The sequence below is a fragment of the Mustela nivalis genome, assembly GCF_964662115.1.
Source record: "Mustela nivalis genome assembly, chromosome: 9".
Taxonomy (NCBI): domain Eukaryota; kingdom Metazoa; phylum Chordata; class Mammalia; order Carnivora; family Mustelidae; genus Mustela; species Mustela nivalis.
The window spans coordinates 113,054,792-113,067,404 of record NC_139028.1 but is presented as its reverse complement, the minus strand read 5'-3'; the positions used below and the strand labels follow the sequence as shown (position 1 = coordinate 113,067,404).

Below are 12,613 nucleotides of genomic sequence, written 5' to 3'. Positions count from 1 at the left end.
GCTAGACGTGAAGACCGAGGAGCGGTGAGAGGAATACAGCGGCCCGCCCGCCTTACGCCACTTCCGCTTCCTCCAGGCAGGGCGGGTAATTCGAACGTTTAGGTCTCCGTCGACCCTCCGGGTTGGCGCGAGCCCCGGCGGCGGAGACCGCGGCGAGGGTTGAGACCAAGGCTAACATGTCCGAGAGGCGAACGCGGTCCGGAGGAGCCGCCCAGCGCTCCGGTGAGCGGAAGGCGCGCGGGAGCGTGGGGCCGAGCCGTTTGAGGGACGGAGTCCCGCGAGGAGTCCCTCCCCGCACCGCTCTAGGAGGCTCACTCCCCGGGAAGCAGCTTGTTTGGGAACCTTCTCTCGCTCACTCCTGATCCTGTTCTCCAGACTCTGAGGCCTAGAGTCTGCCCCGACCTCCTAACTTTTTTTCCCTTCCCAGGGCCGGGGGCCCCATCTCCTACTCAGTCTCTGCGGAGGTCCCAGCGGAAATCAGGCCCTGATCTCCAGAGCACCCTCCCTGAAATCTGGCCCAAGGTGAGCCCCTGCTTACTCGTTTCTGCCCCGGAGGCCGCTGGGCTAATGTGGAACTCACACTCACTCCTCTTTTCTAGGCACCCCATGCGGCTCCAGGCAGAAAGCCCATCGTTTTAAAGAAGATCGTAGCGCATTCTGTAGAGGTGAGGACTGAGGGAAGCCTTGTGGGTTGGGAGCCAAAATTGGGGTTGGCTATGTTCTCAGTTATTATTTTCTCCACAGGTGCCGCCTGTCCACACACCTCGAAGGAGCCCAAGGGTGAGTTCATTTTTATCTGCTTAGCGGAATGGAATCCAGGGCACCCTAGAGATGGGGCAGGACATACTGGCTGCTCACATCTGCCTAGGGAGCAGTTTTGAGGTACAGATCTTCGTCCAGAGATTATACTGAATGAAATAAGTCAAGCAGAGAAAGTCAGTTATCATGTGGTTTCAGTCATTTATGGAACATAGGAAATAGCACAGAGGACACTAGGAGAAGGAAGGCGGGGAGGGGGGTCGGGGGATCAGAGGGGGAGATGATCCGTGAGAGACTATGGACTCCAAGAAACTAATTGAGGGGAAGGGGCTGAGGGGATGGGTTAGCCCAGTGATGGGTATTAAGGAGGGCACCTGTGGCATGGAGCACTGGGTGTCAAATGCAAACAGTAAATCGTGGAACACAACGTCGGAAACTAATGATGTACTGTATGGTGACTAACATAACATTAAAAAAAAAAAAAGCGGGGCGCCTGGGTGGCTCAGTGGTTTGGGCTGCTGCCTTCGGCTCGGGTCATGATCTCAGGGTCCTGGGATCGAGCTCCACATCGGGCTCCCTGCTCCGCAGGAAGCCTGCTTCCCTCTCTCTCTCTCTCTCTGCCTGCCTCTCTGCCTACTTGTGATCTCTGTCTGTCAAATAAATAAATAAAATCTGTGCCTGAAAATATAAGTGAGAAATGCCAGCTACCTTTTAGGGGTGGGGGAAAAGGTGAACAAGTGATAACAGCCGCGTGCCAAGGACTACAGTAAGAGAAGTACTAGATGTTACGAAGGCACCTAATCCAGACCAACTTGCCCTGGGGCCAGGTAGTCACTAAGGTATGCTTGAGTGTTTCGGGAAAAAAAAATCTGGGGTCTGGGTGGTGACTGAGGTGCAAACAGCCTGCCGGGGACCCCAAGACCAGGTAGGAAGGCTTGTCAGGAATCCTGCAGCGAGATGGCGGAGGCCGGAAGTAAGGTGAGGGCAGAGTGCTGCTCTGTCCCTCCTCTCATCACGTGACCTTCCCATCACACAGTACTGCGCTGAAAGGACACCTTCCAGAAGGCTTTCCTTTCCACTTGTACCCCGTCACACACACCACTTGTGTCCTGTTTCTCTATGTAGTTCTCCTTAGGCCTTCTCCACGTCTGAATGTCTGCGTGTTGTCCTACGGGCAGTGACTTGTGCCTCCCTTGTAATCATTCATTCTTGTGGGTCGAATGATAGATTGCTGAGATGGAGCAAGAGAAGCGACAAGGACTTGTGCGAGCGCTTATTGTCGGGCATGAGGAAGGGGTCGTCGGGGCTAACCCTCATTTTGGGCAGCATCCCTTTTACTCAGACTCGTTACTAAGACTCCAATTGCCTGTGCTTGTAGCCAGGAAGAGTCTCTCTCGATAATCAACGCCATTCCTTCTGTTAGACCCCAAGAGTAACTGCATTTGTCCTGTTTCCTACCGTGTCCTGGCTGCCAGAAAGCTCAGTGCCGCGTTTGGGGTCCATTAAGAAGATATCGAACACCTGTTCCACGCAGGGCTCTGCAGAAGGTGCTGGCTGGAGGCCGGGTCTGCCGGACAGATAAAGACCCCTGCTCCCAGGAAGTTCGTGTTCTCGTTGGGGGTGATAGGTGACCAGTGTATAAGAGAGGTTGTTGGGCCAGGAGTAAAGAGCAGGGGTAGCGGGGCTGGTCCCTATTCTGTGGTAAGAAACGGCTTCTCTGAGGAAGCAGTATTTGAGCCGAGAGTGGAATTTTAAGGAGCAAACACATGAACCTCTTTTTTGTTTGGTTGGTTTTTTTGCTTAAGATTCTATTTATTGATTTGACAGAGGGAAACAGCAAGAGAGGGAACTCAAGCAGGGAGAGCGGAAGAGGGAGAAGCAGGCTTCCGGCCCGAGGCAGGGCTTGATCCCAGGACCCCAGAATCATGACCTGAGCCAAAGGCAGACACTTAACAACTAAGCCTCCCAGGCACCCTTATGAGATTAATATGCATATGAGATTAGGCTTTTTCCCGTTCATAATCTTGTCGTGGCTCCCTGGTTCTCAGAGCAAGGGTCTCCATGGCCCACCCCTTCCAATGGCCTACAGATGGCCCTGTAGTGGCCCCCATCACCTCTCGAACCCCATCTTCAGTTTCCTCACTTTTTCTCAGCGACCCTGGCCTTGTTCCTTTACCTTTCCCTGCGCACCTGTACCTCAGGACTTTGGCACCTCTGTTCCCTCTGTCTACAACACTTGGCCTCCATGTGACTCACTCCCTCACCTCCCTGAAGTTCTAACTCAGACGGCTCCCCAGTGGGGCCTACATTGACCTTCACCTACTTAAAATCCCAGCTCACCCTGGTGCTATCCTGTTCTGTTTTTTTCCAAAGCACTTAACACTTCTAACATGCTGCATGACTTTACCTGTTCGTTACCCGTTTTGCCCCCACCAGAATGGAAACTCCATGGAGACAGGGCTTTCTCTGTTTTATTCCTGGCCATTCTCCCGGTGCCGAGAAAGTACCTGGAACTGGGCAGGTGACCGGGAGGTACTTGTTGACCAGATGGATGTGTTAGGAAAACCATTGCCAGCTGTGTGACACATGGACCAGAGGGCCCAGGTGGAAGCAGGCAGAGGCATCGGGAGCTTGTCGAACTGGTCTAGATAACATGAAGGGGCTTGTGGTCAGTAGGGGTGGCTAGATTCTGGTCGGTTTTTGATGGGAGGCAGAGCTGGTAACATCTGGTGGTGAGAAGTCTTGCCTTACCAAAGTGGACTCAGAAGTGAGGACAGATTCTTCTTTTCTTCCCTTCCCCAAATCTGTCTCAAGGTCTGACTTGGTGCCTGACCTGTCTTCTGTTTTCCTTTTGAAAATGTCCTATGGGTTTTTTCACCCTGAATCTCCTCGGACCTTTCTGGAAGTAAGTAATACAGCTAACTAACAAGGAGGTGTTCTCTCTTCTGGCCCGGTGCAGATTGCTTTTTTCTTGGAGAAGGAAAACAACCCTCCCAGCAAGGAGCCTGCGAAGGAGGACCGCTTCAAGGCATGTGGAGTTCCTGTCACGCCCACCACCACCCCCGTGCTCTGCCCCCTGAATGCTGAGTCTAGCTCCAAGGAAGGAGAGCTGGATGCCAGAGACTTGGAAATGTCTAAGAAGGTCAGGCGATCCTACAGCCGCCTGGATACCTTCGGCTCCGCCTCTACCTCCACCCCGGGCCGCCGGTCTTGCTTTGGTTTCGAGGGGTTGCTGGGGTCAGAAGACCTGGCCCAGGTCTCGCCTGTGGTGTGTTCCAAGTCAACCGAAGCCCCCAGGGTCCCTGTGAAGCCCTGGGCCCCAGATACAACTCTGCCCGGAATTTCACCGCCGGCCGTGAAGGAGAAGCGCAAGAAGAGAAAGGTGCCCGAGGTCCTGGTGAGTGAGGGCCAGGGCTTTCCCCCACTGTTGCCCCAGATGTGCCCGGAGGCTGCCAGGACTTGGGCCGGCCTGGGGCTCAGTGCCTGCAGGGTTCTGGGTACGTGTGCTCTGGCCAGCACCCCCTGTCCCCCGTCCTCCTCACCTGCCCCCTTTTCTCTCCCCCTAGAAATCGGAGCTGGATGAATGGGCCGCGGCCATGAACGCGGAGTTTGAAGCTGCTGAGCAGTTTGATCTCCTGGTTGAATGAGATGTCGGGGAGTCCCTGGCCATCCTCTCCCCTCCCCTGTACATAGCTCCTCCCTGTGGAGAAGACACTTGGGGCCCCTCCTCTGGCCTTGTTCCATGTACATAAGCAGCTACTATGCGAGGCCTGTGTTCCTCAGGGGGCTGGGGCGGTGACAACAGCCGTCTCAGGAAATGGGGCTCGCTGGGCCTGGCCACGCTCTGCTGTCCTGTGTCTGGTCTGACCCCAGCCTCCCCCTGCCTCCCAGTGGAGTCTCGCCCTTTGACAGCTGGGCCGCACACTAGGGAGTAGGTAGGAGCTGCTGGCCCAGCCAGAGGAGGGGAAAGGGCTGGGACTGCAGGTGAGCGGGGACCGGGGCTGTGGTTGGGAAGCGCAGCTGCTCTGCGCCGCCCCAGAGGCCCAGTGGCCTCGTTCCCAGCCACAAGCCCATCTACATAAAGAGGCTCTCGGATTCTGTAGATGGTCCAGGAGAGAATTCATGGGTTGGGAGGAGTTTAACCTGTGAGAAGACACTGGACACTGTAGAATTTTACATTTTGAAGGAGGTGGGGAAGCCTTGGTTGGGTCTGAGACCAGAAGTATTTGCTCGGAGATGCTGTGTTTAATCGCTCTGCCCTGCTCCTGACATGTTCGGTTAAATGCCAGGCGGGAGGAGCACAGGCTGCTTGGGCTAAAGAGGGTGCGTTTCCCGGTGTGGCCGTCAGGTCCCGGAAACTGAGGCCCAGGCTTCTGGACCAGACACCTGCACAGGGCCAGGAAAGGGGTGGTGGCGGGAGGTGCCCCAGTTGCCACACACACCTATTACAAAACAAAGTGCACAGAGGCTCCTCCCCCCTAGAGGGGAAAACAGGGTTGTATGCTCCGCCCCCTTGTGCTAGACCTGCTGGCTTTGCAGTTGCAGCTCGCTGGTACATGTTTTGACATTTCCAGCGTCATAGCAGTAGAGGCTGAGAGGAGCGTGTCAGGGCTGGTGGGGAGCAGAATACCGGGGAGGGTGCGCTCATGCTTGGTTAGGGGATCTGAGACCCCGGGCCACGCCTGGAGGGTGCTAACAAAAGCCCTTGCAGGGCCTGGGAGCCCTGGGCTACCTGTTCGACACTTCGTGATTTGTCAGACTGCCCTGCCCCAAGCAAGCCCCACTGCCAGGCAGCCCAGATGCCCCTGAGCCGGACAGCTGACAAATTCTTGTCCTCCCCGGCTGCCGGGGCAGAGCTCCTGGGAAGAGCCTTAGTCCTGCAGAGTAGGGAGTCACCAGGTGGTGTGGAATTGATGTCATCGTGGCAAATTGTTTCTGTCCCTGAGAAATTAAGACTGTGGGGTGTAGGGAAAAACTGTGTTGCTGTTGTTGTTTGAATTAAAAAACAAAACCCTGATTAAAAAGTTTCTGCCTATTTGAGACCGTTGTTTTATGGAGGCAGAGGTGAAGGTGGGAGGTGCAGGAAGCCAAGCCTCCTTTGGGCTGTGTCACCAGGGTTGTCCCCTTGTACGGGAGACCACCAGCCTGGCCTCCAGTAGCCCCGTGGTCACTGCTTGGCCTTCACATCGGGCTTTTTCTGTGTAGTCCCAGCTGCTCCTCCAAGGTAGGGCTGCTTGCAAAGGAGGCCTCCAGGGAGCCCCAGCCTGTCCTGTCCCAGGAGGAAAGCCGCTGGTCCTGGGGTGGGGCTGCTGAGAGCCTCACTCAAAGCCTGGAGACCCCAACCCCACTAGGTCCAGCCCTCTTCCCCTGCAAGCCAGCTCCTCCCCTGGCCCAGCCCCTGTGTGATCTACAGCGCTGGCACCCGGAGCCTCCCGGGGAGCTAGTCAGAGATCCGGGTTCCTGGGAATTCTCCGCCTCGGCCCACGGAGGGGCTCAAGGAGGCCCAGAGACGAGCGTGCAGCTTGCGGCAGGCGGCACAAGCTAGCATCCCTCCACCTCGTTACCCTAGTCCTTGCCTCCTAGTCCTTAGAACGCAGTAAGTTCTTGAAAGCTTCACATTCTCCCTACAGCCTCCCCAAGCCCCGCTTCTACCCCGGCCCCCAGGAGAGCAGTCCTCTCCTTTCAAGGCCAACTTCCCACTTGGTCTTTTGATTCAGTTCTCATCTCTCGGACCTTGCTCAGTCCCGAACAGTCTTCTGTTCATTACGGTAAAAAACAACCACCAAAAAGTCGACCAGCGTCTGTTTTTAGCTACTACCATTAGTCCTTTTAGGGCTAAACTCTTTGAAAGAATGTTCGGGGGCTCTCTGCTTCTGTCCCACTTACTGTGATGTGTCCCACATCGCCGCCCTGTTCCCTTCTCAGGCAGAAGCAATAAGCAACCCCGTGATGACCCAAGCGACAGGCTCCGGTCTCCGCCACACTGCCAGGCTGCGAACACCCCTTTCACCCCTTTCAGTGCCATGGCATCGCTGGGCCCTCTATCTTGACTTCCCCTAAAATTTCAGGGCACCCAGGTTCACCCCGGGGCCCTCTTTCCAGCCTGCTGGCTCTCCCCAGATGAGGACAGGCTCTCTGGGCCGCCTTCTTTTCATTCATGGCCAGTCTTGATCTCCATCCCATACCTTCTTCCCGAGCTCTGAACCAGAATCTAAAACTACCCTTGGACTCAGAATTCCTCTCAAACTCAGATCAGCCACGAGCTCTCCTCTCCCTGTGCTCCCTATGACTTCCGCATTCCCCCAGCTGACCTCACCATACAAGCCAGGAGCCCGGGCATCCTCGTGGGCAGCCCTACCCTCTCCCCCGCTCCGTCCTGTCTGCCCTAACTTCAGTCTCTCCCCCACAGCCACCGGACAGCACCGGCTTCCTAGCAGATCTCTCCTTTTAACCTCTCCCCTCTCCAAACTGTCTATACGGCAGGCAGACTGCGTCTCCTAGAAGACAAAATGTGATCCCACTTTTCCAACGTAAAATCCTTCGATACCATTCTACTTCAGGGTGTAACACCCAGAAGAATGGAAAGCAGGATCTTGAAGACATATTCGTACAGATCATCGTGAGGCTTCCTTTTGTGGTGTTGGCATCTCCTGCACACGTTCCCTGGTATCACCATGCCGACTCTGGTCACGTGGGGTAGCTTGTACTTGCCTCTCTCCATTTGCACCACCTTCAGCTTCCCAGTGTCTTCTTGTCCCAGTTATGGCCCAAACAACCCACACAGAGACACACAAAGGTTTCCCGTGCCGCCTTGTCACTTGGGGGCTACAGCCCAGGCCCCCTCACGCTGTCCCAGCGGGAGTGCCCTTGGGCACGAGCCTGCCCCAAATTGCTCCCCTACTTCTTGATGCTCAAGGAGCCCCTTCGTGGTGGTCTCCAGAGCTCTGAGCCGAATGTGTGGTTCCCTTCTTTCGTGGCCAGGGCTGTCTGTACCGACGTCTGTTAGGGCCCATCTCCCTGAGCTGCGGTCACCTGGGAACCTGGGGTCTCCCCCAGCCCCGGGAGCTTCTCCTGGGCAGAACTGGGTCCCGATCACCTGTCTGTGTATTCTCAGGACCCTGCCGAGGTGTGTCCCCTGGACGGCATTTGGTCAACCTTTTACCACAGAGTGAATGGTGTTCAATTGTGTTCATGCCATTCTTTACTGGTCTTGTCTTATATATTGGCCCCTTCAGGCTGCTTCCGGTTTTTCCTCTTGGTGTACATTGGCCTCTGTGTAAATTCTTTTTTTTTTTTTTTAAGATTTTGTTTATTTTTTTGACAGAGGGAGAGATCACAAGTAGGCAGAGAGGCAGGCAGAGAGAGACGGGAAAGCAGGCTCCCTGCAGACAGACACTTAACCGACTGAGCCACCCAGGCGCCTTTAGAGTTGTGTCTTTAGGCCTAGTTACCAAAGTGATATTACCAGGGACAAAGGGCCTGGTTAGTTTCGTTGATCTCCTTACACGCTGGCAGCTTGCCCTTGGGACAAGTCAAACATGGCAATGCGAGTCCTGGTATTACCTTGGAGCTCAGTGAGTCCCCAGAATTAGACAACACCCCTTTCCCAGCAGGGTATGGCTGGCCACTAAGATCCTGTTACTGTTGGGGCGCCTGGGTGGCTCAGTGGGTTAAAGCCTCTGTCTTCAGCTTAGGTCATGATCCCAGGGATCAAGCCCCACATCAGGCTCTCTGCTCAGGAGGGAGCCTGCTTCTAACTCTCTCTCTCTGCCTACTTGTGATCTCTGTCTGTCAAATAAATAAATAAAATCTTTTTTTAAAAGAAGATCCTGTTATCATCATGTGGACAAGAATTTACAAATTTTAGGCCATCTGGAAAGGCTCAACGTACTGCGGAGAGCACATGATGTGGGATCCCCGCCCCAGCCCGCGGGCCTATCAAAAGCCCAGATGGAAGCTCTGTGTGAAGGCCACATCTGAGGTCACTATTTGCCATGGGATTGGATTGTCCTCCGTCGCAAGGCCCGCAGATGTACAAGATTCTTCTGGAAGATCTGGGAGTGAAAAATGGTGATGATTCCATCTCTTGACTCGCGACCTTCTGTCACTTGGGGAGAAGCTGCTATTTCAAGCCTGCTCCAGGAGAACATCTAACACCGCCTTGTAGAGACAGACGCATCCTCGGGCTCAACCCAGCTCTGGCTCCACAAGAACCTATCCAAGGGGGTCCCAGGGGAAGGGGGTCCCAGGGGAGGCACATTTGCTCAGCAGAGAAAAGAGCCAGTGCCATTCAGATTGCAGAGCGGGGAGGGAACAGGAGAGGGAAGAACAGCATAGGCGAGAGTGTGGAGGTGGGTCAAGTTCGAGCTGGTGCTGGGAAGTGAGGCTCCTGGAATGAGGCTGCTCGCAACGTGGGGCTGGAATGGCACACTCTTTGCCTCTCCCTGTCCCATTGATCATTTCTACACCCAAAATGGGAGGGATTCTCTACCTTTTTACAGGCTTCTATAGGATTCCTTTCAATAGGGTGCCCCTCGTGCCTCCACGCCCAATAATTTGCATTTGCGGGGATTCAGTTCATGAAATATTGTCAACATGTGGTATGTTGCCACCTAACACACAGGCCACCTAGCGAAATTTGAATTTCACACAAACAATGAATCTTTTGTTTAGTATAAGTACTGCCCAAACATGGCATGGCATACTTAAACCTTTTTTTTTTAAGACTTTATTTATTTATTTATTTATTTGAGAGGCAGGCAGAGAGAGAGAGAGGGAAGCAGGCTCCCTGCCGAGCAGAGAGCCCCATGCGGGACTTGATCCAAGGACCCTGAGATCATGACCTGAGCCAAAGGCAGCGGCTTAACTCACTGAGCCACCCAGGCGCCCCAACCTTTTTTTTTTTTTTTTAAAGATTTTATTTATTTATTTGACAGAGAGAGACAGAGATATAACAAGTAAAGTAGGCAGAGAGGCAGGCAGAGAGGGAGGGGAAGCAGGTTCCCTGATGAACAGAAAGCCTGATGCAGGGCTCGGTCCCAGGACCCCGAGATCATGACCCGAGCCAAAGGCAGAACCTTAACCCATTGAACCACCCAGGTGTCCCACACTTAAATTTTTAAAAAGTGCTTGCTTTTCGTCTGAAATTCAGATCGCACCATGTCCTTGTATTTGCTAAATGTGGTAGCCCCAATTTTGAGGGGTCTGGTTTGCTGGACAGAACTGGTCGTGGAGGCTGCCCCAAGGAATCCAGACAGGGCTGGCAAGAGGGAAACCGGCAGGACTGGTGGACGCGGCTTGCCAACTGCGCGTCTGTGTCCTTCAGTCTCCCAGGGGAAGACAAAAAGCCTTCTCTAACCCCGTGGTAAAGCCAGAAGTACAGCCTCAGGAGAAGCCTAAGCCAGAAGACCCTCAGGTCTCCGGGGAGCCAGGCTTAGAGGTGATAGGAAGCCCCGGGGCTCCCCAAGTCCGAGAGCAGGGGCGGCAGGGAGGGGGACATCCCGATGCTACCAGCCTCATGCTGTGCCATCACCACGGCACCTTCTCTGCCAAAGCCACCCTCTTCAGAGCAAAAGTTAGACCTGCAGCCAGAACCCACCGTGACCTTCCTGTTTACCCTCCTGAGCACAGCGGAGCCCACTGAGTCCAACAAGCCTGAAGAGTAAGGCTGCGTGAGTGTGTGTGTGTGTGTGTGTGTGTGTGTGTGCGCGCGCGCGCGCGCGCGCAGGGGAGGGCGGCAGAGGGGACTTCCCTCTGCTAACATTCAGACCCAGGCCAGGACTCAGCCTGGGGTGGGCAGAGAGAAGACCCATGTACAGGCCCTGGGCCTGGGGCTGCCTCCGCCCCCTCCCCAATCTGCCCAGCCCACCCTCCCCCAACCTCTAGACTCCCTGGTCCCACCCTCTCTGTGTACTCGTCCCAGGGTCCTAGAGAACCAAGAGTGCCAGTTCCTGGACAAGGAAGACTGGGGCCCCCAGCGGACCTCAAAGGAAATCAGCCATTTGCAGAGTGATTGCAGGAGGTGAGCTGGCTGGGGACAGGTTGGGGCAGATAGGGGTGACAGAGTTTTTCCCCACTGAGGTCAGGTCCTGGGTTTGCATCTTCCATTCACCCTCCTCCTTCCCTCCTTCCCTTGCCTTCTCACCCGTTCTGCTCTGGGTGGCCTCCTCACTGGCCAGCGGGTCCCTTCCCCTGTGTGAGCGGGACCTGCCCCTCGGCCTTGGGGGCCACAGCTCTTCACCATCAGTCGACTGTGTGCCCGCACACCTGGTCTGCAAGCAGTCTCTGGCGGCCTCTAAGGGACCCCCCGCCCCTCCTTTCATTGCCCAAGAACCAGATGGGGAAGTTTGGTCTGTGAAGCGGCAGGGGTGGGGCGGTCTGGTCTCAGGGTGGGGCAGTGGGAGCCAGTCCCTCGGGGCTGCACGGGGAATCCCAGAGCGTGGATCTGGGTGGTCAGCACTTTCGTTCATACCCAGAGCACTCAAGCAGGGCTGGTTCCAGGCTTGACCCTCTTGCTAGCCTGGAACCTCAGAGAATTCTGTCAGCGTCCCTGCTGGAGCCCGACAGGGTGGGATGGCTAGCCTGCTCCCTGGAGCGGCCGGTCCTTCGCTTGCTAAAGAGGAGAAAAAAGACACTTCATCCCCGTCTGCGCCTGCTGCTGCCAGCCACTTAGGAAGAACAGTTCCGTCCCTGCCTGTGGCTTTGCCACGACGAGAAGACTGGGCTCCAGTGAAACCCTGTTCCCGGGCGGCTGCTCCAGGCCACACAGCTCACACAGGAGATGGGAGCCGGGGCCGGAGGACGCTGCTTTGGACAAGAACCTGTGGGCTGAACGGATATTTTTCAATTCTAGACTCTGGGAGTCACTGAGCACTATCCAAGCAGACAACCGGGCCCTGGGGGAAAAGCTGCAAAACCTGGTAAGGTGCTCTGCCCAGGCCGCCTCCTCCCTGCCTCCCAGCCCTGCTAGGGCACCTCCCGCAGTCCTGCCTGGGGTCGCTACCCACCTCTGGGCGCTGCAACCTTCTGTTCCAGCCAACCTTGTCATATGAGAGCCTAAGGAAGGAAGCAAAGGCCCTCCAGGAGGAGGCGAAGGCTGTCGCGGACGGAGCCCAGGCTGTCCAGGAGGGTGCCCAGGCCATCCAGGGGGTGGCACTGTTCCCGGTGCAGGGGCAGCCCCACTGCTGCCCGTAGGGAGCAAGGGCACGCCTTCCCCGGCCGCTCCCTCAGCTCCCCGAGCCTGTAGCAGCCCAGCTCCCGGAAGGTAGCACCGTTCGTCCCGTAGCCTGGGGCTCCCATGTCCCACAGACACCAACATCAGCCCTGGCCAGGCCCAAGGCTGGAGACTAGACACTTCCCCGGGGAGCCATGCCAGCAGCTCCTCTCCAGGTCACAGTAATAAACTTGTCTGAAGCTGAGCCGCCTGTTTGTGGGCCTTTGGAAATCCGAGAGGTGGGAAGTCAACCTCTCCAAAATGAGCTTGGTCCCTGGGCCCCCTCGGACATCCCCCCCCACCTTACTCCTCTGGTCCTGAACACCCACCACCTCAGAGGGGCTTCCAGGTCTGGTCGGTGTCAGCCTCAAGGGCAGTGTCCCAGGGATAAGCGCTGGGGTAGGACTGGAAGGGGGCCACGCCCCTCTCCCCCAGGGATGGAGGCCCCTGGTCTAACTCCAAAGGGCAGAAAGAGACTAGGGAGCGGCAGTCAGAGCTGTGCCTGCCTTGAGACTTTGGATAAATCTCTTCCCCTTTGTAAGTCAAGTCAAGGGCAGGGATGGGGACTCCTAGTGGGAGCTCCCTGAGGGTCCAACACCCAACACCCGCCACACTCCTGAGTCCTCACACACTTCCCCAGTG

General features: G+C 56.0%; 2 protein-coding genes across 2 annotated transcripts; both read left to right on the top strand.

Moving 5' to 3' along the window:
* Nucleotides 1-3: 3 nt before the first annotated feature.
* Nucleotides 4-5,783, top strand: LOC309873224 (sororin-like). The gene is made up of 6 exons (XM_082748429.1): nucleotides 4-222; nucleotides 428-522; nucleotides 600-665; nucleotides 745-780; nucleotides 3,719-4,156; nucleotides 4,326-5,783. The coding sequence occupies exons 1-6, from the start codon at nucleotides 177-179 to the stop codon at nucleotides 4,404-4,406; spliced, it is 762 nt and encodes a 253-aa protein (XP_082604555.1). The 5' UTR covers nucleotides 4-176; the 3' UTR covers nucleotides 4,407-5,783.
* A 1,650-nt stretch (nucleotides 5,784-7,433) lies between these two features.
* LOC309840416 (uncharacterized protein) lies at nucleotides 7,434-12,176 on the top strand (the record flags this gene model as incomplete). Its single annotated transcript, XM_082682472.1, has 6 exons — nucleotides 7,434-7,455; nucleotides 9,960-10,198; nucleotides 10,314-10,420; nucleotides 10,682-10,780; nucleotides 11,612-11,678; nucleotides 11,794-12,176. 6 exons carry the CDS (start codon nucleotides 7,434-7,436, stop codon nucleotides 11,950-11,952), a joined length of 693 nt encoding a protein of 230 aa, XP_082538598.1. The 3' UTR covers nucleotides 11,953-12,176.
* Nucleotides 12,177-12,613: the final 437 nt, after the last annotated feature.